Here is a 21,980-nt window from a genome sequence, read left to right as displayed (position 1 = left end):
GACCATCAATGACCCTCCAGACTTATTCCCACTTCTGCCTTCAGAAGGCTGTGGCATTTGGGAACACATTCTTCAATAAAATCCTCTAGAGTTCAGGAAGAAATTATTTGTCCCCCACCCCAAATACAAACCATTTGCTCCAGGAAACAGCTGTGTTTCTCTGAGATTATGCTGGCTTTCAAGAAGGTGGCATTAGAAACACTGTGCTCCAGATACAGAAGCACCTCTTTACATTCCCACAGTTTGGGTCAGTGTCATAAAGGAGCTGGAGGATCTCCTTTAAGGAAGACCTGTACTTGGCATCATGAGTTCTCCCATAGTTGTAAATTACTTTTTAACATATCCGTACTTCCTTTGCTCTGTGAATTCTTTAGAGAACCATTATGCTGTGAGTTATCGGTTTTCTAAGACAGATTTAGGTGTTATGAAAATGGGCGAATCTTGTTGAAATATGCATAAGAGAATGGAACAGAGCTTACGAGAAGGAAAAGAACCTGCTTCCATAAGGGTCAGTGACAGTGATCGAGTTAGTTCGGTAGCAAGAATGACCTTTGTTCAGATCTCAAGTAGAATCCTTTAATCCCTCTGGCTCGGAGAACACATTTGGTCTGCTGGGACGTTTCCACAGCACAGCATGTTGCTGAATGTTATTCCTGATGACTATTTTTGCAAAGAGCACTTACTACCAAGTTTTGTTCCAGCCTTTCGGACAGGATCTCACATATAAATAAAGTTAGGGATTAAAACAAAATTTCTCTCTTGGGCTCAAAGAGGGGATTTTACCAAACATTGGCAAAAGGAATGAGAAGCCAGTAAATTCTAGTGCAGCTAAAAGTCTTAAGGATAATCACCGGTACTTTGTGAGCTCCTCTGGGCAGAGATAGAATTGCATGTAGGGGGAGATGTGTTCTGCGTCATCCAAAATAAAACTCCTCATCTTCGGATCTCTCCCTTACCTAAGCCTGGTCTTCAGAAATAAATCTAATTCCATAGTATAGGAAATGATTAAAAAATATCTTTAGGGACGCCTGGGTGGTTCAGCTGGCTAAGCGGCTGCCTTCAGCTCAGGTCATGATCCCAGTGTCCTGGGATCGAGTCCCGCATAGGGCTCTTTGCTCAGCAGGGAGCCTGCTTCTCCTTCTGCCTCTGCCTACCACTCTGTCTGCTTGTGCTCACTCTTGCTCCTCTCTCTCTCTCTGAAAAATAAATAAATAAAATCTTTTTAAAAAATTAAAAAAATATCTTTATGGGGGCACCTAGGTGGCTCAGTGGGTTAAGCCTCTGCCTTCGGCTCAGGTCATGATCTCAGAGTCCTGGGATGAAGCCCCACATCGGGGTCTCTGCTTAGTGGGGAGCCTGCTTCCCTCTGACTCTCTGCTTGCCTCTTTGCTTACTTGTGATCTCTGTCAAATAAGTAAATAAACTCTTAAAAAAAAAAAAAGAGTACATGTGTGTATAACGCCAAAAATGGTGATGGAAAAAATGTTCTACTGGATTTCCTCTTTTTCTCTCCTCTTCTAAGTCCACACACTTCACCTCTGAGGAGCAGCCCGGACCCCTGTCTCTTTCCTCCTCTGTTGCCCTCCTGGTCCTTGACAGTGTCGTACTGTCTTACACCCTCTGAGCTGTGTTTCTCTGCTGAGCCTCACTCTCCTTCCTTTTCCCTCTTCCCGTGGAGCCACCTGCTAATCTTTCAGGCTTTTTAGCTAACTCCTCACTCCTGTGCCTGGCAGAGCACAGAACTGTATTTTAGTGTCTTTTTTCTACCTACTCACTCTCTTACCCTAAACTCGAAAGGGGCCCTTCCTTCTTCCTGGCCAACATGAGAAGTTTAACCCATGCCGTCTTGTTCTAGACTTCAAGTCCAGTCACTGACCCTGAGCGTCTAGTCCTGATTCTTAGATTTTTACAGGCAGGATTTAATATTCAAGTGTAGTAGGTAACCCAAAATGATCATTCTTTTTTGATGTTGTTCTTAATAAATTTACTAGTACCAAGCGAGCATGCACACATAAATACACACATACACACACACACACACAGAGGCAGGCTTGCAGGACTTTGGAAAGAACTAATAACAAACAAAATTGCTACTGTTACTATTTTTAGGCAATCTGCAACCCTCTGAAGGAACAGCTAAGACAGCATTGCTGAGTCCTTAAGAGCTCTGATCCTGGATCTGCACTACCTGGATCAAATCTCAGCTCTGTTACCTGATCTAATTTGGCAAGTTAACTGATTTCTCCATGCCTCCATTTTTCTCATCTGTAAAATGGGAATAATTAAAGGACATACCTCATAGGATTGTCTGAGGGTTAAATGAGTCAATATTTGAACAGACACGGAGATGCACTGCCCAGATTCCCCTTCATGGGCAAACTTGCTGCCCAGGTGCAGAAAGGATGGTGGGCAGACTCCAGCTCTCAGCACCTTCAGTGCATCTCAGGCAGGACTTGCCTAAGGCCATGCACTTCCTTGGGGAACACATGCTTGGTGACTAAGTGAGGCGGGGGCGAGGGGTTATTAAGGCAGGCCATTCTGGTCTGATGTAGGATGCTAGTGGGCACACTCGTCTCATGCTCCCTGCCATGCTGGCCAAGGCTTTACTGAGCCTGAGTTGCAGTCTGACATTTTCTTGCTTTCTCCCCTTTTCTTCCAAGGTGTTAATTGCTAATAAGCATCTCACATCCCAATCTCTGTCTCAACTGCTACTTCCAAAGACCACAACATGAGACGGCATTTGTCAGGTACTTAGAGAAGTCCCTGGAGCACAGTAAGCCCTCTGTCAGTGCTGTTAAATAAAATCAAATAAGGATTCTGGAGAGGCGGCACCTTCACCACTCATCCCTCTTAGAGAAGAGGTTATAATTAATGTTTAATATCAGGTTACTTTAAAGAGCCTAAGAGTCTCCCTAATCAGGGTGAGGAAATGGTACCGCTAGTATTAACCATTTCATTGCTATGTTTATGCTTTAGGATTTTTTTTTTCACTGTTATCTTTTCTGTGCTTGATCTTGCCAACCCAATTCTTTTATTGCTTGCAAGAGTATTTTCTGATGTTTTAAACTGAGGTTCAACAATGTCTCCTAATGGCTAACATGAATTTCAATATAACCCCTATGGCTTCTAGAATTAAAACTTCTCAGTGGTGGGAAGGACAGCTCAGTGCCGTCTTTACAACCCAAAGCAGATTGTTCTCAGGGCCTAAACTAGGAAAGGCCCCTCGTGGGAGGGAACACTTAAGGATGGAAGGGTGACAAATCAGAAAAGTGCCTAAGGAAGCACATTCCAGGCAGGAGGAACAGCAAATGAGAAGACCCTGCATAACAGGTGCACTTGGCTGCTGAGAGAACACCAGGGAACCCAGTTTTGGCTGAAGAGCAGCTGAGCAAAGGAGAGTGTGGCCCCCAAGTGAAGCTGGAGACATAAGACCAGATCTCGTAGGCCTTAAAAGCCACGGAAGGGAATTAAGGTTTCATTCTAAATACCGAGAACCCACCTCATGATCTTAAGGAGGGTTGACGGGGTACAACTTATTTTTTGAAAGACCATGCAGGGGGGTGCCTGGGTGGCTCAGTGGATTAAGCCTCTGCCTTCGGCTCAGGTCATGATCTCAGGGTCCTGGGACTGAACCCCGCGCATCGGGCTCTCTGCTCAGCGGGGAGCCCACTTCCCTCCCCCCACACCGCCTGCCTCTCTGCCTACTTGTGATCCCTCTCTGTCAAATAAATAAATAAAATATTTCTAAAAATAAACAAACAAATAAATAAAAATAAAAGACCATGCTGGCTCAACACAAGTTCAACATTGAAGAAGGGAGCTGAGCTACAATTTACTAAAAGATGCCTTTACGAAGATGTCTTACGAAAAGATTCCTGGGTAACACTCTATTTTAACACTGTATTATTATTTCAAAGGGCTTTTAGGACAGTCTGTGACTGTTTTATGCACCACTAGGAGGCCACTGAGAATGAACAATATTACATAGATTAAAACCATCACTAGACCTGAAAAAAACACTCATCCTGCCCACACTCAGAAAGGGCATCCGTCATTTGTTGTCACTAAGCCCATTCCTTCTCATTTCCATTTATAGCCTATCACCTGGCATCGACAGTGTAAATCATCTCTGTAAATCATCTAGAGCCAACCTTTGGTTGTAACTTCTCTAGAATAATTGTTAGCTCATCATTTTGCCTTGAAATGCGATGATACCTACTTTTTGGCCTGTCCTGGCTATGGCATCAGTCTGTCAACAGTGACTAGAATTAAAAAGGATGGCTTTCCTCCTGCCATGGCAGCCGCAGCCATGATATGCTCAGGTTTCAGAAGAGGCTTGCCTCCAGGGTCCTCTGCTGTGACAAAAGAAGGTCTGGTTGGCTCCAGGGAGACCAAGGAGATCACCAGTGCCTATGCCTATCGGCAGATCCGGAAACTGATCGAAGACAGACTGATCATCTGGAAGCCTGTACCCTCCATTCCTGTGCTCCGTGCAGGAAAAATACCTTGGCCTGCCAGAAGGGCTCTGGTGAGAGAAAAGGTTCTGCTCCTGCTGGAATGCCCCAGAAGGTAACCTGGATGAGGAGGATGAGAATTCTGCACAGGAGACTGACCGCCAAGTGCATCACAGCCTGTACCTAAAAGTGAAGCGTTATGTGTTCACGAAAAAGCCGATTCTTGTGGAACACATCCACAAGCTGAAGGTAGACAAGGCTTGCCAGAAGCTTCTGGCAGACCAGGCTGAGGCCCACAGATCGAAGACCAAGGAGCACACAAGACTATGAAGAGCGGCTCCAGACCAAGAAGGAGGAAATCATCAAGACTCTGTCCAAGGAGGAAGAAACCAAGAAATAAAACTCCCTCTATTTTGTCTGTACATAGTGGCCTCAGCAATAACACAGATCAGTTTTTCAAGAAAACAAAACTTTATCTGCCCAAAAGAGAAGGGGAGAGAGAGAGAGATGAGTATTGGCCTCCTGAAAGACAGGGACTTCTGCTTTCCAAAGAAGGGAGACAGGGACTTCTGCTTTCCAAAGAAGGGCTGCATGTAAACAAGATGTGTTTGTTTTTAATTTTCTTTCAGGCTGAGAACCTACTCACTAAAGACGGGTGGAGGAAGAGCCTGCCCAGAAGAACTCAGAGCTAACAGAAGGAGTAGGGAGGAATCTAACAAGCTAGGAAGGAAATGGGCCAACCTGTCCAGGGAAGAAGCTGCAATTACCAGGGCAATGAGCTACTTTGCATCATTCAGTGCAGCGCCTGTGGCCTGTGCGCGAGGTGGGCAGGACTGCCCAGGAATCCAGTGGTGTGCGGGCAGATTCCAGATTAGTGTTAAGGTGGACCCTGGTTAATAAAGAAAGCTTCAAAGGATATGAATTTAATACTGTGTCTCTGTCTCATTCATTTCAAAAACAAACAAGACAAAGCAAAAACAGAAACAAAACAACAACAACAAAAAACTTTTTTTTAAAGCATCAGTTTCTTCTCTTCTCTTGATGGAGTTTTTCCCAGGCACTAAATGGATGGGATCAAAGGCACGGGCAGGCCTTTTGTTTCCTCTCCCCAATGTACTTGTGTTTATTCTTGGTAATTAAAATGAGGACTGGCTTTTAAGATAAGTTGGAAATTTCCCTCCCTCCCCATTCAACTCAGCCTTCATACACACACACACACACATGCACAGAGGCACCCGTGCCAGCATTCTTAAAAAGTCACGTCTAGGCCAAGCCCTACTGAATTTATATATTTCCAACTAATTCTTAGGTGTAGAAGCAACACTAGCCAATCCAGGCCAAGGCTGTGAATGAATGAACTGTGATGAGTTTCATCAGTGTAGACTGCCAACTTGAACTTCTGCGATTTAAAACATTTCTTCAACTTTTCACTTCCTCTTCCTCTGTGAGATAAATTAATCATTTAAACAATTCAGACCTAAAATAAACACGTTGCAGATAATCTAAATTTAGATAGAAAATGTGTTATCTGATTGGCAGCGGAATATAACCAGCCTCTGGGTTCAAAACATTCTGTTTCTATTTTCTGAGCTATATTGCCATGTTGGTGGGGAGCTCTTAGCCCCATTCCGAATATTTTCAGTTGGAAGAGGCAGTGTGCAGGAAAGGAATCTACAGTCAGAGAAGACTAGACATACTCTCAAGGAAGTCACGTGGAAGAGGAAGCAAGTATTCTAAGTGTGAGCATGTGTTTGGTTGTTTTTCTTTTTCTTCTTCCTCCTCCCCCTCCCCCTTCTTCTTTCTTTTCCTCTTCCTTTTCCCCTTCCCCTTCTCCTCCTTCTTTGGAAAGGAAAAAATTATCATAGTAACGACCAAAATGGAGCCCAGCTCCATAAAGAATAAAAAAATAAATAATAAATGAGTGAATAAATAAATGAAGTCTCTTTTCTCTGAATCTCTTTGTTTGGTCAAATTTGGATGCCAAGTTTTCATTTCCAGGGCTCTCCTGGCTAGCGGTCGACCCAGGAGCTGTGCTGTGTTAATGCCTACTCCGTGTAGCTCACCTTTTACGAAATCCAGAAATCTGTGTCACTCAACCCCACTTCCTCTAAACACCAAAGGAGCACCTGGCAGCCTGCCTCCTGAGTTTTCCTCCCCTCTAGCTGGGATCTCCAAATGTCATGACTGCCGAATCCGAATGGGTCGGTCTCCTTCCACCCAGCTGAGCCACCCAAGTTTCCACGAAACTACCAAACCAAGAAACCCTTTATACCACCTGACGACAAGAAAGTAAAATCACAGAGGCAATAAAAGGGAGGACTATAAACCAGCAAATGAAAACCGAAACATGGAGCATAATGAGAAGAGTGAAATTCGGCCTGGGGCGCTGTCAGACAGACCTGTCACATTCCTGGTAGGCAAAAAGACTGGCCGAAGACCAGATCTGCCTCTTGGAATCGCTGAAAGGTGAGGCTGGGGAGAAGGCACAGAAGCGCATCCGTGGCTCTCAGGATACGCCCAGTGCCATGCTGGAAGGAATCTTAAAATATCTTTCATTCATGCTGCCAATTCCAAACGCTGGAAGCAGTGTTCTTTCTGTTTTCCCTGGGAGAAGGCTTTCACTTCCCCGTCAGCAATTGTCACCCTTCCCAGGAGTGAGCTCTCAGGACAGGGTGCACCCAGCGGCTCTCAGGCTTCCTCTCCCTGGGGAGGAAACAGCAAGTCCCTCTGAAGCCCTGAACTCCTCTGGGGGATGGGTTCGTCATTATCTCCTTCAGCGCCGAAGGTTTCTGAAATCAATCCTTCTTGTGCTAAGTAATTAAAACACAAGCAGGAGGCTAGTTCTAGTTTCCTCATAAATAAACTGAAAATAATGGAATGTTAGGAACTGCCATTGACTGCCAAGTTTTATGGTTGTCCTCTAATTACTTTGGTACAACACAAATGTGTGCGTGTCTAAAATAATTATTTGATAATGGTCACCATAGTTCCTGCAGTAATTAAGAATTTTAATCATGTATTGAAATACAGAAAAATAGCTTGATAAATGTGTGCCCTCCTACCTAAGTAGGTAAACAAAAGGATGCTGATTTGTGTATTTTACCGCTTACTTGAATATTTATCCTGAGCAGAGACTGGCCTGGCAAAGACCATCATGGAGAGCTGAAAGCCTGATGGGCTGATAAAACTGTGCAGTGTCTTGTTCCTCAAAGGAGGCTGCAAGCACCATTTGGGGTCTGGGGTGGGAAGGGCATCAGGCCATCAGATAAAAGAAGGTAAACATTTGGGATGTTTCCCTTTTACTGTTTTTAGAGGTGCAGGGAGCACATTAGATTTAAATCAAAAATAAACATGCAATATGATAAAACAGAATGCAAATTTCTCCATATTATAAAGACATTTTGAGCTGGGAATTATAGCTACGGGGACTTTCACGGGTCCTGCTTCATCTTAAGTGCTCCTTGTGGGACCACTTGGGTAGTATAAGGAGGCGATGACTCGCCAAAAAGAAAAGAAGGCGTTTCTGGTGTGCAAGTTTCTACTCTAAATTAGACTGGATAAATTTTGTATCATGTATAAATATATGAATAACGGGAATCTTAAAACACCTTCCACAGTCCCGCAAAAGCATGTCTTCCAACACCACATCGCAGTTCCACTTATGGCCCGAATTCTAAATCCACTCTTCCCTATTCTCTCTGGCCCAGCAACTAGCTAGAACCCTGCTTCCAGAGTAACCCTGATATCTTCTAAAGAACGGGTTCTGAATCCGGGGCAATTTTGCACTCCCCACCCACATCTCGTGGGGTCCATCTGTCAATGTCTGAGGTCCTCTCCATGGAGTAGGGGGTGGCATTACTGGCCTCTAGTGCTCAACATCCTATAATGCACAAAACAGTCCCCCACAGCAAAGGATTTCCCTCAAATGTCAATAATGCTGAGGTTAGGAAACCCAGCTCCAGCCAGAGTGTCTACACACACACACACAGACACACACACACACGGAAAACAGGTGGTCGGAAGGTCAAAGTCAGGCCAACGGGATCAGGACCCACAGAAAGCCTACGAAGGCAGTCACAGTGTAAGGGAGGGAGGCATGTCTCTGCACCAGAGCAGGAGACAAAACACAGCCTCTGGAAGCAGGGTTCTAGCTAGTTGTTGGGCCAGAGAGAATGGGGAAGAGTGGATTTAGAATTCGGGCCATAAGTGGAACTGTGATGTGGTGTTGGAAGATGTGCTTTTGCGGGACTGTGGAAGTTGCTATACACATTCCATCAGAAGTTTGCCACCTCCTCCAGAAAGCGGCCTTAAATATGGGAGTGAATCTCCCCACTCAGTGCTCAGGCTAGAGGTGTGAGGCTTTTATTACCTTACCAACCATGACATTCTGCCATTGTTTCCCAGAGTGAGCTGTAAGCTCCTCGAAGGCAAGACTTGTGCCTTTTCCAATATTTCTTTTTGGTCCATGGTATTATAGAACAAAACACCCATACAAAGAACATAGATACAATACATAGATACAAAATACATAGAACAAAATACCCATAAATCAGTTGTTGAATGGACATCAATGCTGTAGTCTCCTCCCAATATTAGAAATGCGGCATGCGCACATATGAATAGAACACATTAAATGGGAAGGAGAAAAGGAAGTGATCTACTCTTCATCTGGGAAGACCATTTAGCAAAATCTTCAAAGACCTGTTTATACTTCTTTTTTGATGTTAACCATCTGTTTGACAGGCCTTCCTCCTCTTCTTTAGCCTTTTTAGCAGGTTCCAGTAGTAAGGCAGTTCATCTTGGAATTTCACTGGTGTATCCCATAAAAGGGTCACAGTCGTGGTTTATGTTGTTGTTTTTTTTTTTAAAGATTTTATTTATTTATTTATTTGACAGAGAGAGATCACAAGTAGACAGAGAGGCAGGCAGAGAGAGAGTGAGAGGGAAGCAGGCTCCCCGCTGAGCAGAGAGCCTGACGCGGGCCTCGATCCCAGGACCCTGAGATCATGACCTGAGCCAAAGGCAGCGGCTTAACCCACTGAGCCACCCAGGCGCCCGGTTTATGTTGTTTTTGACACAAATGCCTGAAATCCAAGTATAGAGCCTTCACCATAGAACTAAGAATAAAAATAAAGCTCTGCAATTAATTTGCCAATAACCTTCCCCCGTAAAAAGTAGTTTGACTCTGCTCAGCTTTAATTGTAATAAAAAGTCATTCAAGCTTTCTCCTTCCTCTTCATATTTAAAATGAGACATTCTGTAGACTGAGAAAGAATCAAGCATTTGGGGGATAAAAGGCAATTTTCCACGTTAAAGTATTCTGGGACAGTTCAGTACCTTCCTATTTTTTAAATTCCCAAGATGTAAGAAACACATCTCAAGCGATCCAAATATCTTCAACTCCACTTACAAAACAAATCAAAGGATTATTCTTTACCTTATAAAATCACTTATCAAGCCGAGATTCAACCCAAGATTGCTTTCATTCAGCAGCCCTTACTCTCAAACCCATTCAAATTCAGATGGTATTTACACATCTTTTCAGGAAACCCAAAGAACTTTCTAAGAGCTAAGAAGGATGAATGAATGAACCCAACACTTCATTTTGCAGGTGAGGAAGTGGGCTCAGAAGTCAGTATGAACTCTCAAAGCTGCAGAATGGTAACAGCTAGGACTTATCAAGGGCCCACAGCTTCTCACATCTTTATCACTTCCAAGGGTGTCTGAGCCACCATTATATCTTGCTGGCCTGGTACAGGAGTCCTGCTTCTACCCTCCCTCCTGGGCACTCCCCTCCCCACAAAGGCCAGTCCACACAGCAGCCAGCGGGATGCATCTACTACAGAGGGAATACTCTGTCACTCCTTTGCTCAGACACTTCCAATTCTTCCCACTTCTCTCAAGTAAAAGCCAATCCTCACCTGGTCTGTGTGTTCTAATCTATTTGTAAATACTTATCTCTTCTGCCTGAAGCACCCAACACTTTTCACATACTTCACCTGGGACTTTTCCATTGCACTTCCCTCCACTAGAAATCTCTTCTTCCAGACTTCCAAAGGACTCCCTCCCCCTTCCCTTTCTTCAGAGGTCTTAGCAAACATCATTTACCAGAGGTGGCCTCCCTGTCCACCCCTATGTAAATAACATCACTCTACCTCCTACCCCTCTCTCCCCCCTTACTTTCTTTCCTGTTTTCTTCTAACATTTTTATTGCCTGACATATTATATATTTATTTGTTTATGGTCTGCATTTCCCCATGAGAAGATCAACAACAACAAAAAATTCCTGCTGGATCCCTAGTGCCTGGTGCATGACAGGCACTAAGTATTTTTGTAGAGTAAGTGCTGCTATGTGCCAGGTACTATTCTAAGGAAGGTACAAGAACCCATTTACTTAATCTTCCCAACAAGAAGGCACTATTGTCATCACTGTCATCTCTGGTTCACAGATGAAGAAATTAAGGCACAGAATAGCTTAGAAACTTGTCCAAGATCACTCAGCTAGTAAACTGTAGAGTCAGGATTTGAACCCAGGGCACAGGCCTTTTAACCACTAAGATGTTCTGTGTCATGCTTAACTAATGACAAAAAAATGACTTCGGTGGTTTTTCCCCATACCAGACTCTCGGAAACTGAGATACATCCAAGTGTGCTTTCAAAATGTCAATAGTTTCTTATAACTTCCTAATATATTAACAATCACTAAGGTGTGCTTTTGAGTTAAGACTTGCAAACAAGATAAAAAACGTGAACCACAACTGTGTTGCATTGGAGTCTAATTCAGAGCACACAAGGGATAGGACTGTGGCATTACAGACGTGTGCAGGTAATTCTCCCTACTGGACTGAGATTACCACGATTAGCTCTGGTCCATAAAGGGAAAGCTAAGGCACAAAAGCTGTAGTGATGTTCCAGGCCACAGAGCCAGGAGCACTGGCTGGAAGTGAGCCTGTGAGGGCCCCTCTGGGACTGCAGTAGGTCACACATGCTCCCTGCTTATTAGCGTAAAACACCTTGGTGATTCATACAATGGAATGTTTAAGCCAAGATGTCACCTAATAGAGGGTATGTTGATACAGCTTTATCTAAGAAGTTACATAATCATCCTAATGTGGAAATGCCAAAAAGGAATTTGTGCCTTGGAATAAAAGACGGGTGTACCCCTGGGAATTACTCCACAAAGGATATAAGGAGTTTTCCTGTGAGAAACTTATTGGCGCACACTGAGTAGGTGACTTGTGAAAAACAGGGCCCAATGGGGGCTGAGGATTTATTGGGAGCAGTTCTGCTTGGTAAGAGGTAGCCAGACCCCTGCCCTGGAGAGCCTCCAGGGTCTCCCAGACCTGCCCATCAGTCCACAAGGGAGAGAGAGGCTTATTCTGCACCTAGCTTCCTGGGATTAAAAAATGTCCTTGCCCTGAGTCCTCTCTGCCTTTTGCTTTCGGGTCAAATATTTATTTACGCAAATGTAGAGTCCTCTCATTATCTTTCTACCCTAGAGGGCCGAAGGAATCTTCTGCTCCACTTTGTTGGAATTTTCTGACAGAAATCTGGAGCTCTGGAATACCGTCCCCACCCTCCAGTCTTCCCTTGACCTCGGCCTCCACCGTTCCACCTGCCGCAGGACGTGACAGTAGGAAGGAGGTTGGCTGAAAGGGAGGGGCGAAGGTGTCACAAGCACCTGTCACCTGTCAGGCCCCGGTCCCCACTTCCCCAGCCCCCAGGGTCCCCGCCCTCCCGCACGCCCCGACTGCGACTCGCCCGTCCCTCCCCCTTTCAGCCTCTCGCCACCTTCCAATGGCCGAGGGGCAGGGCAAGCTGAGCAAGCCGCGGCAGCCCAGCCGGGTCCCCGCCCTGTTCCCAGTTCCCGAGCCGGGCCCCGGCGGCCTTTAAATGCCGCCCAGGGCCAGCGCGACGCGGCCCTCGTCACCTTTCTGCCTCGGGAGGCGACAGCAGCACCCCGAGGAAGAAAGCAGCCGCCACTCGGCAGCGCCGGTCCGGGCAGCTGCGGCCACCTCCGACCTCCCGGCCCGCGCCGCCTCTCGCTCCCCTCCCCCTCCACCCCGGCCCAGCCTGCCCGGTCGGCGCCTGGCCCCAGGCGTGCGCGCGCGCGCGCGCCCGCGTGTGTGTGCGCACGCCCGACCAGCCTCGGACCCGCGCCCCCGCCCGGCGCAGGACCGCCCCGGGATCCCCGCCCGCGCGCCGCGTCCCACGTCCCCCCGCCGCCGCCGCCGCCGCGGGGCTGCCAGCCGTGCACCCCGGCGCGCGGTGCAAGAAGATGGCGGGATCGGTGGCCGACAGCGATGCCGCGGTGGTGAGTGCGGAGGGGTGCACGCGAGGCGTCCCCTTCCCGCGGCCCCGCACGCCGCCGCCCGCTCAGCTTGGCTGCGGCGCAGAGGAGGCTGAGGCCCAGCCGGGCGCCCCCCGCGTGGGAAGGCGCCCGGTACCTGTTAGCCAGCGCCGGCTGTGAGCTGCCGGCCTGGAGGGGGTGCGGGGGACAGGCTTGATGCCCCGGGTGCACCCGAGAGGGTGCATGGGGGCGGACGGCGGCGTGGGGGTGACAGACAGCCCCCGCCGTGCCATGCAGCCGGCGGCCAGGTGTGTGCACGCTGCACGTGTGAGCGTGCGCTTGTGTGAGTGTGTCTGGGGCGCGCGCCCCGCGGCCGCCTCCGACGTCCCGGGGATTCCCCTTTGGAAATGGGTCTGGCCGGGACGGCGGGAGGGGGGCCGGGAGAGAAGTTGAGCTCGGCCCTGCACCCCGGCCGCGTCCCTCAGGACAGGCCTGGGCGACTGCGGGTCCAGGGACGTTTGCGGTTGAAGACGGGCCTCCCCTCCTCCGACGCGGGGCTCTGGCTCCCCGGCGTGCCTCGACCTGGATTTTGATCTAGATCTGAAGGTCTGGGGATCTTCGGCAGCTTAGCTACGGGGTGGAAAGGACGGGTTTTGTTCCCGGGCTTTATGTGGTTGTTCAATGGGCTGTGAGGTGGCAGCATCTGCAGACGCTGCCTGTGTCCTGTGAAGGCTGCTGGATTCAGCCAGACTCGGATAGGTGCTTCCCCACTCCCTCCCCTTCTCCTCCCAGCCCCCACCCCCCAAAACTAGAGCCTCTGGAAAGCCAATCTGTGTGCTGCTATTTTTAGAAACTAGATGATGGGCATTTAAACAACTCCTTGGGCTCTCCAGTTCAAGCCGACGTGTACTTCCCACGACTGGTAAGTGGTTTAGTTCTGTGCTCTGTGTCTCTGCCTGTACCCTTTTCCTTTCTAATTGCATTTTCTAATGGGTCGGGTACTCAGGATCTGAGGGCTTGGCTCTTCTCAGACAGGCAGTAAACTTCCTGTTCTCCTGTCATCCTTTGCAGATAGTTCCATTCTGTGGGCACATTAAAGGTGGCATGAGACCAGGCAAGAAGGTGTTGGTGATGGGCATTGTTGACCTCAACCCAGAGAGGTAAGACAGAGAGTCCTTTCACCCCAAGGCTTATCAGGCAGTTACAAGGCCCTGCCCACTCTTGTTGTGGTTGTTTGCTCCTCCTCCTCCTCCTCTCCCCATGGCCAGTGTTGCTAGTTGCAAGTGCCAAGAAAGTACCATGTTCCCATGAAAAGAATGTGTATGAATCCCAGCCATCATTTCTCCAGACAGCTATTTATATCAAAGATTATAAATATAGGCCCACATCATTTTCTCTTTGACCCTTAAGGAGGCCAAAGTATTTTTTTTTTTTCGTTAAAGGTTTTTTTAAACATGGTGCTTGGAGCAAGATCTATCAATATAAATGACAAGCGACATTAGAGGATACTATTTCCCCTGGTCAATTTCTGGGGCTGTTTTTGAGAATCTGAGGTGGATATAGACACAGATGTGTGGGTGGTTTGGGGTATCGGAAAGTCCTAATGTTAGTCATGTTCAACTCCACCAAAGTTTGTTGTTGTTGTTTTTAGATGTATTTATTTGACAGAGAGAGAGGGAGAGAGTGATCACAAGCAGGGGGAGTGGGAGAGGAGGAAGCAGGCTCCTCACTGAGCAGGGAGCCTGATGCGGGGCTCGATCTCATGACCTTGGGATCATGACCTGAGCCAAAGGCAGATGCTTAATGACTGAGCCACCTAGACGCCCCTCCACCAAAGTTTTTACCAGAGCCTCCTTTCAATATTAAGATGTCGGGCTTCATTTTAATCCTCCTCCTGCATACACGGTGTAATCTCCTGTGCAAACAGTAGTGGCCCATTCAAAGCAGACCAACCCCAAGGAGAAGGAGGAACTAGGGGAGCCTGGGTCATTGATAGCCAAACCCAGAATTAATGAGAGGATGTTCTTTTCAGCTTTGCCATCAGCTTGACCTGTGGTGACTCTGAAGACCCTCCCGCCGATGTGGCCATTGAACTCAAAGCTGTGTTCACAGACCGGCAGCTACTTAGAAATTCTTGTATATCTGGGGAAAGAGGTGAAGAACAGTCCGCAATCCCTTACTTTCCATTCATCCCAGACCAGCCATTCAGGGTGAGTACCTTGAGCACTTCCAGTCCAGCTGCTGGCAGAGTGATGGTGCTCTGCTCCTCCAGCAGATGCCAAGAATGCTTTAAGCCGCCAAATTTTTGCATGTCTAGGAAATTTGTCACCTGATGGTGAGAGAAAGAAAAATGATGAAAAGAGCTCTGTTTGCTAATACAAACTAATACTCTCCATAGTAGTTCTTGGCTCTGTTTACCCAGTACATTATTTAGTAAATAAACCCATGTCCAGATTGTTAAGAATAAATACTTTTCTGTGTAGTACTCAACCTGGTAGTAGGCATGTAATCTATACCTGTCCCAAAATATCCTGATTGATTAATAAATACTAAGTGCTAGAAATTTCCTCATTTTTTTCCAACCTATAAGGAGCACTAAACCTTGTTAGTTGTGACTTTTTTTAAAAGAACAATAGCAATAATCTTTTCATTTTCTCTTGTTACTTTTGCTAATGAAGTCTGGTCCTTGTTTCTCCTTCTGGGTTGACGAGCCTCAGTCTGCTTTATTGTCACAGGCTCTGTGGCTGACAAGTTCCTTCCCTTGGACCTGGATGGGTGTAACTTGGCTCTCCACCATCTAGTGGGCAGGAAGCACAACCCAAACTTCCCATCCAACCAAGCAATGTTAGTAGAACCTTCCTCTGTGAAGGACAGTGCCGAGTAAGAGGTGCAAGTAATGTGGGTAATGCGTTAGAACAGGATTTACTGAACCACCAGGCCTGGTGATGAAGTTGTCCATACTACGCCTTGTTAACACACATCACAATAATAACAGCTCAGTTAAAAGTTCCATGTTGCGTAAACGCCTAATAAAGCACAACTGCCCTTAACCTGTTGCTCTTTGTCTAGACATTCACGAGGGCCTTATGAAGAAGTAATAATTTTTCTTCTCACCTTACCATCTGGTAGAGGGAATAAGAATCTATGACTTTTATGTCTGTGATGAAATTGAGATTGTTGCCTTCTAATCATAGTCTGGGGAAGGTACCCATACGTATCCTGTGCCCTCTCCTTCTCTAGAATGGTAATGGCCCCTTAGCTTCCTCTTGACTGGGACAGTTTCTTTATCTCATTTTTTTTTTTTTTTGACTGTGACAGTTTCTTAATGATGAATCGTAATGCATATGTAGCTCATGAATATGAGTAACCAGAGCCTCTGTCTGCCAAGAGGAATATAATGCTCCCCAGCAACCAAATTGAACTGAAATCAGCCCTTCTTGGTGATATAATTTTAGTAATAATATGAATTAAATGTGACTAATATCACATATGAAGTCTCTTCTTACATGGTAGCCACTGATGCTTTTAATAAATACACAGCACAGAACCAATGATTAAAATCTATAGCGAATTACTTAAGGAAAAGAGGAAGAAAAAGCTTTTACCATATGGAATCAGCATTTCTGTTTGGCTTAACAAAGCCTTGTTAATTACACATCCTTGGTCCAGTGGTAATTACTGTGTAACCTTCTGTCTGCTTTAATGTTTACCATGCTTGGGTGCCTGGACTGTTATTACATGCTACTAAGTGGAGGCCAGTGGATCTCTGTGAGGGTCTCTTCTGGGGGTGGGATAGGTTCAGGGGATGACCATGGAGGCATTAAGTGCCATATAAATAAATCTGTTCTGCTTTATGTCGCTTTGGAGAACGGAGAAGTGTTCAAGCATGAACAATTAAAACCTTTAAAGGATATTGAAGAGTGAAGAAGAGTGGTTCTCAAAGTGTGTTCCTCATTCCAGCGGTAGTAGCATCATGCTAGAACGGGATGGAAATGCAGATTCTCAGATCTTACCCTAGACCTGCTGAATTGAACATTTGAGGGGGGGGTGGAGTCTAGTGGTCTCTGTTACACTTCTGTGTGATTCCAGAGTTTGAGAACTGCTGAAGATGTTGCCTTTCTCTAAAATAAAGTATTGTGTGTGTGTTTTCCCCAGCAGATTCATTGAAATTCTGATTATGTTTCTTCTAGGTGGAAATTCTCTGTGAGCACCCACGTTTCAGAGTGTTTGTGGATGGACACCAACTTTTTGATTTTTACCACCGCATTCAAACGTTATCTGCAATTGACACCATAAAGATAAACGGGGACCTGCAGATCACTAAGCTTGGCTGATGCTGTTTAAACCTCCTCTGTTTCACGTAGGATCAGGTGCCGCAACTGCCTGACTGTGGGTCTGGAAGGAGTGCTAGCAAGACCTGGAGACTTAAAAAGAAAACAAAAACAAAAAGCAGGCTTTACTGTCTCTTCTTTCTGTGCAGTTTAAACCCAAAATGACAACTCCAAACTGTGGTTTGCCCTTAGGAAGCTGTCAGAACAAAGACACCGAGCCATTATTTCCAGAACAAAGTAATACATTTATGCTGGATTTTATTCAGACTATATTGACATGGATTTGTGATAATTTGTGATCTGGTAGCAAGTTTTTCATCTTTTCAAAGCAAGGTGATACTTAGAAACAAAAGTGCTAAAGACTTAAAACAACACCACCGCCAACAAAGACGGTACACCGAAATCAACTCATTTCTGCACTGAAGTGAAGTGTGTAGCACAACCGACATTTTAGTCAGGGTATTTACATAGAATGTAGGTTGTTCAAGGTTTGGTTGGTTTTGGTTTTTTTTTTTCTTGTTTTTTGGTTTTTGCACAGCATAATGTTAATTCAGATTTTTAAAGCTTTCTCGTAGTTATTTATTTATACTCAATGTATGTATTAGAGAATGATTAATGTCTCAAAAACAGCAAGTTATGAACTTTTGAATGTACAGATATCTTAGGTCCAAAGGGGAAAATTACATATTACAATCATGAAAGAATTGTTATCTTCCATACCCCTAAACTTAGGATCTCTTGATATAAATTGCTCTAGGTGCTTTTGGGGAAAGTTTGCAACATTTCGATAAAATTGCTTTTCAAGTAATCGACAATTACATAAATTCTATTTATATCATGTTTTCTCCTTACTGTGAATTAGCACAGTATTGGCTTCCTTAAGACTAATTAACTACATTTCCCTAGGTCTTTATAACAGCTCGTTAAGTTGTTATTAAACTAGGTGAAAATATATGAGACCATTTTAAAAATAACTATTATATAAACTTTTCAAAGTATACTATGAAAACGATTCTGGAATGCAGTGTAAAGCAGAAGCAAATGGCCCCAGATAACTTACTTGGAAATAATTTATATCAACTTAAGCTGTTAGGTCATTGTGTTAACTTTTCTTATGTGACCCTCACCAATATCCCTAAGCAATGTCTTTGGAACTTCAGAGGAGAGGCTGCTTCCTACTGTGTTAGCTGCGCTGAGACATTAGGATGGGGGTGGGGGGCAGGGGGAGGATCCAGATTAGGAAATGATCCAATTAGTTTATCTGGAAGGTTAACTCCCAGGACTCCAGATCCCTGGAGTCCAGCCAATAGTGTGAATGTTTCAAATTGAGCTGTAAGAGTTTCCCTGCGTTTGTGGAGCTGATCTGACCGCAGACCATCTCCAGGAGGAGGTGGCCGTGGTGTGAATATAACGGCCTGGCAAGGGATGGCTGGAGTCTGGGTGCATTGGCGCTAGAGAGAAGGACCCTTGGCATTGCTTTGGTCAGGTAGTGGGGGTGGGGGGAGGACAAAGGGGTGCTGGGGTGGGGATGTATTTATATATAATTTGGGTTTTGTTTGTACAGCGTACTGCATCATGTTAGGACACGTCCTTGTCCTACTCCGCTTTTGCGTTTTTTTACACGACATGCAGAGGCACGTAAGTGCCCACGTCACTTCCACGTGTCGAGAATGTAGACAGTGTTTCAGTACCAAAGTCTAAGAAAAAGCAAACTAAAATTGTGACTTTTTTATAGGTGATATATTTGGGTTCTTCTCAACTTTGAAACTGTTTAGCACAGTTCCATCGCGTTATATAAGAAGATAACTTTATCCAACAAGACTGGCTGTGTTGAAAAGCTTTATGTACCAGCTGACTTAATCAGCCATATTCAGCCAAGAGGGCTCTTCTTCGGCTGCAGGTACTTGCAAGCCTGTGATTCACTTCTCGTGGCTTGTGAAGCCACTAGACTTTGAGGTGTGTTCATGCAGACACTTTGAGGACACCCTAAACTATATTTGTAGGCGTTTTGGAGGAAGACCCCCACAGGAGGTTTCCTCTGAGTGGCCGTCCGTCCCCATGCACTGCATAATTCAGCAGAAACCAGAGGAGCTGGGCTTGTGGCTGGTTGGAAGGGACACTGTTCTCTCTGCTGATCAGCTAACTGCTTAGCTGCCAAGCCCTTCGGCAGTTCAGTTTAAAGATACACTGTTAACCCTTTCTCTGAGAGGCCCAGTGGGAACCTCTTGGATGAGCCTGCTGGAATTAATCTAAATGATGTGATGGATTGATTCAGATGGAGCTCAATTAGCAGGGGGCGGGTGCTGTGTTACTCATTAGCTGTCAACTGGAAACAGTGTTCTTGCCTCTCATTGGCATGTGAGGTCTAAGGTGAGAATTCAGGGTGGAAAGTGCAATTTAAAGCTTCACAGGAAAGCATTTGGGTATGTAAGGAGTTATTTCTGACCAGAGCCCTAATTTTGCAACATGACGGAAACCAAGGAATATAAATAACAATCAGGCTCTGGGAGAATAAAAGGCAGGCTTTAGACAATCTGTCCACTTCTGCATCATAATTGGAGTGAATGTATATATCTACTTAAAAATTAATAGAAGTGACTTTATTTTCTGGGCTGTCCCAGAATTGTCTTAAAATTATTATTTTTTTAAAATCTGAAACCCCATTTCAAATCTTGCCAACCTCAGTTCAAAACCCCCTAAGAAATCACTCTGGGAAATGATGGCAACTTGTTAAAATGGCAAATCCTTTCATTTCTATTAAGAAGAAAATATCCAAAAAGAGGGAGGGAGCCCTGTTGCCTTGAGAGAAAGAGCCTTGGCATTTTCCGGCATTAATGTAGGAATAATGTTCTTATGATGACATATTTTCAAAGAAACACTTTCTTATTTACTGCGTGGTGTAAAATGTTGCTAAATGTGTTCTTACATTATTATGTCACTGCTGAAAGTTATTTGCACTATAATAAAGGAATTTTCTACAAAATGATTCCAGTTTATAAAATGCTAAATTTGGCACCAGGTATGATATACTGAGCCTAAACCATGTGTTATAGCAGTGTTCTCTCCTTTTCATACATGCTCCCAAGAACCAGCCGTTCATGTTTCCCTCCTTGATAAACTGATCAAGAGAAGGAGAGGGTCTCAGAGACCTAATGAGCTTATGTTGTGTGTGCAATGGGGTTTTTTAAATATAGTTTATATACAGTAAATTAACTTTATTTGGTGTACAGTTCCATGGGTTTTAACACATTCATTAATTCCTGTAATTACCGCCTCAAGCAGGATACAGAATTGTTCCATCCCCCCCAAAAAATGCCCTTGTGCTCTCCTTTTGTAGTTAAACTTATCCCCCTTCCTCACCCTAATCAGGCAACCACTGTTCCCTGCCACCTCCCTGTAGTTTTGCCTTTTCCTGAGTGTCCCATAAAGAATATCATACAGTATCTAGTCTGTTGAGGTTAGTGTTTTTCCATTTGCATAATGCATTTGAGATTCATGTGGTGTACGTATCAATAGTTTTTTTATTGCTGAGTAGTGTTCTGTTGTATAGATGTACAAATTTCTTTATCCATCTACCTGCTAAGGATGCAGTGGTTTCTTAATAAATCATTAAATATAGTCTTAGCACTTTGTATATACAAAAGCAAGATTGCATTTCCCCCATCTTCTCTTTCCTGTGGTTTGAATGATTAGGAAGGAAACTTGATTCCTTGGCTCTTCTGCCTGCAAATAAAACCATGGCTTACAGAAGTTTGCCCCAGCTTCACTTATGGGAGATGAGTAGAGAGGTATTTACTCACAGGCTGGGTCTGGTGTCCTACTTATGTCTTGTTTTTATTTCCCCCTATTTTATTTTTTAAGGATGCAAAGCTATGAGGCTGGTCTCTGTCACGGTTTTTGCGGTTAAGTACAGGCAGAATGGCATCTATGTGGGCACCCGTTAAAATAGGGACAATTTGGGTGCCTGGGTGGCTCAGTGGGTTGGGCCGCTGCCTTCGGCTCAGGTCATGATCTCGGGATCCTGGGATCGAGTCCCACATCGGGCTCTCTGCTCAGCGGGGAGCCTGCTTCCCTCACTCGCTCTCTGCCTGCCTCTCCGTCTACTTGTGATTTCTCTGTCAAATAAATAAATAAAATCTTAAAAAAAAAAAAAGATAAAATAGGGACAATTTGCTGAGCTGTTGGACAGAGATGGGAGAGTCTCCCCTGCCCCACAGCCTCCTCCTAGAGGAGGATCCCTTGTGGAATATGACATTACACTTGCTGTGCGACAGCAGTGTGGATTAGGTGGTGTGGAAGATAACCATAATTGGAGCCTCCAAGTGCCTCAAACGCTTGAGGGCCTCATTCATTCAACAGGTGTTTATGGAGCTGTGTTAATTGCTGTTCTAGGCACCAAGATACATCAGTGAATAAAACTGACAGAGGTCTCTGGCGGCTTTAAACTTTAGTGTGCTTAAGAATCACCCAGAAATGGCTTAAGGTTAAGTGTCCAGCTCTTGATTTTGGCTCAGGTCATGATCTCAGGGTTGTGAGATCAAGCAGTGTTGGGCTCTGCACTGGCATGGAACCTACTGAGGATTGACCCTCCCTCTCCCTCTTCCCCCAAACCCCCATCTGGCTCGTGCACTTTGTCTCTCCTGGAAGATTGTTTTAATAGGTCTGGAGTCGGTCCCAGGACTTTGTATTTTTAAGAAACATCCTGATATTACTCCGCCATCAAAAAGAGTGATTTACATCGACATGGAAGGAACTGGAGGGGATTATCCTGAGCAAAACAAGCTAATCAGAGAAAGACAATTGTCATCTGGTTTCACTCATATGGGGAACATAAGAAATAGTGTGGAGGATCATAGGGAAAGGGAGGGAAAACTGAAAGGGAAGAAATCAGAGAGGAAGACAAGC

The 21,980-nt window shown here is 45.3% G+C and overlaps 2 protein-coding genes and 1 pseudogene across 4 annotated transcripts in view; all 3 read left to right on the top strand.

Moving 5' to 3' along the window:
* Positions 1–4,985, top strand: part of LOC309872473 (large ribosomal subunit protein eL19 pseudogene) — an 84,526-nt pseudogene extending 79,541 nt beyond the window's left edge. Inside the window, exon 3 of the transcript XR_014316518.1 lies at positions 4,097–4,985. The product of XR_014316518.1 is annotated as a large ribosomal subunit protein eL19 pseudogene (transcript). The remainder of the gene's footprint in view (positions 1–4,096) is intronic.
* The window catches only part of LOC309872474 (uncharacterized protein), a 172,277-nt gene extending 166,896 nt beyond the window's left edge, over positions 1–5,381 (top strand). The window contains exon 5 of the mRNA XM_082746709.1: positions 5,084–5,381. Coding sequence (XP_082602835.1) covers positions 5,084–5,146 — 63 coding nt within the window. The 3' untranslated portion in view covers positions 5,147–5,381. The remainder of the gene's footprint in view (positions 1–5,083) is intronic.
* Positions 5,382–12,257: 6,876 nt separating this feature from the next.
* LGALSL (galectin like) lies at positions 12,258–20,061 on the top strand. Of its 2 annotated transcripts, none has more exons than XR_014315862.1 (5): positions 12,258–13,052; positions 13,595–13,666; positions 13,816–13,904; positions 14,777–14,954; positions 16,935–20,061. XR_014315862.1 is itself a non-coding variant. In XM_082746596.1 (5 exons), the coding sequence occupies exons 1-5, from the start codon at positions 12,733–12,735 to the stop codon at positions 17,076–17,078; spliced, it is 519 nt and encodes a 172-aa protein (XP_082602722.1). In that variant the 5' UTR covers positions 12,307–12,732; the 3' UTR covers positions 17,079–20,061. The 2 variants fall into 2 exon arrangements, 1 of the variants encoding a protein (XP_082602722.1); XM_082746596.1 differs by having other exon boundaries at positions 12,307–12,768.
* Positions 20,062–21,980: the final 1,919 nt, after the last annotated feature.

The sequence above is a fragment of the Mustela nivalis genome, assembly GCF_964662115.1.
Source record: "Mustela nivalis genome assembly, chromosome: 8".
In the NCBI taxonomy this organism is placed as follows: domain Eukaryota; kingdom Metazoa; phylum Chordata; class Mammalia; order Carnivora; family Mustelidae; genus Mustela; species Mustela nivalis.
The sequence above is the reverse complement of the archived record's forward strand: the minus strand, read 5'-3'. Positions and strand labels throughout refer to the sequence as shown.

What these genes read in the sequence shown, in the direction of transcription:
- LGALSL (XM_082746596.1), top strand. Translation starts at nt 12,733, where the DNA reads ATGGCGGGATCGGTGGCCGACAGCGATGCCGCGGTG. An exon ending in ACGTGTACTTCCCACGACTG is followed by an intron (nt 13,667 to 13,815) that starts GTAAGTGGTTTA and finishes CATCCTTTGCAG; the next exon opens with ATAGTTCCATTCTGTGGGCA. An exon ending in TCCCAGACCAGCCATTCAGG is followed by an intron (nt 14,955 to 16,934) that starts GTGAGTACCTTG and finishes TGTTTCTTCTAG; the next exon opens with GTGGAAATTCTCTGTGAGCA.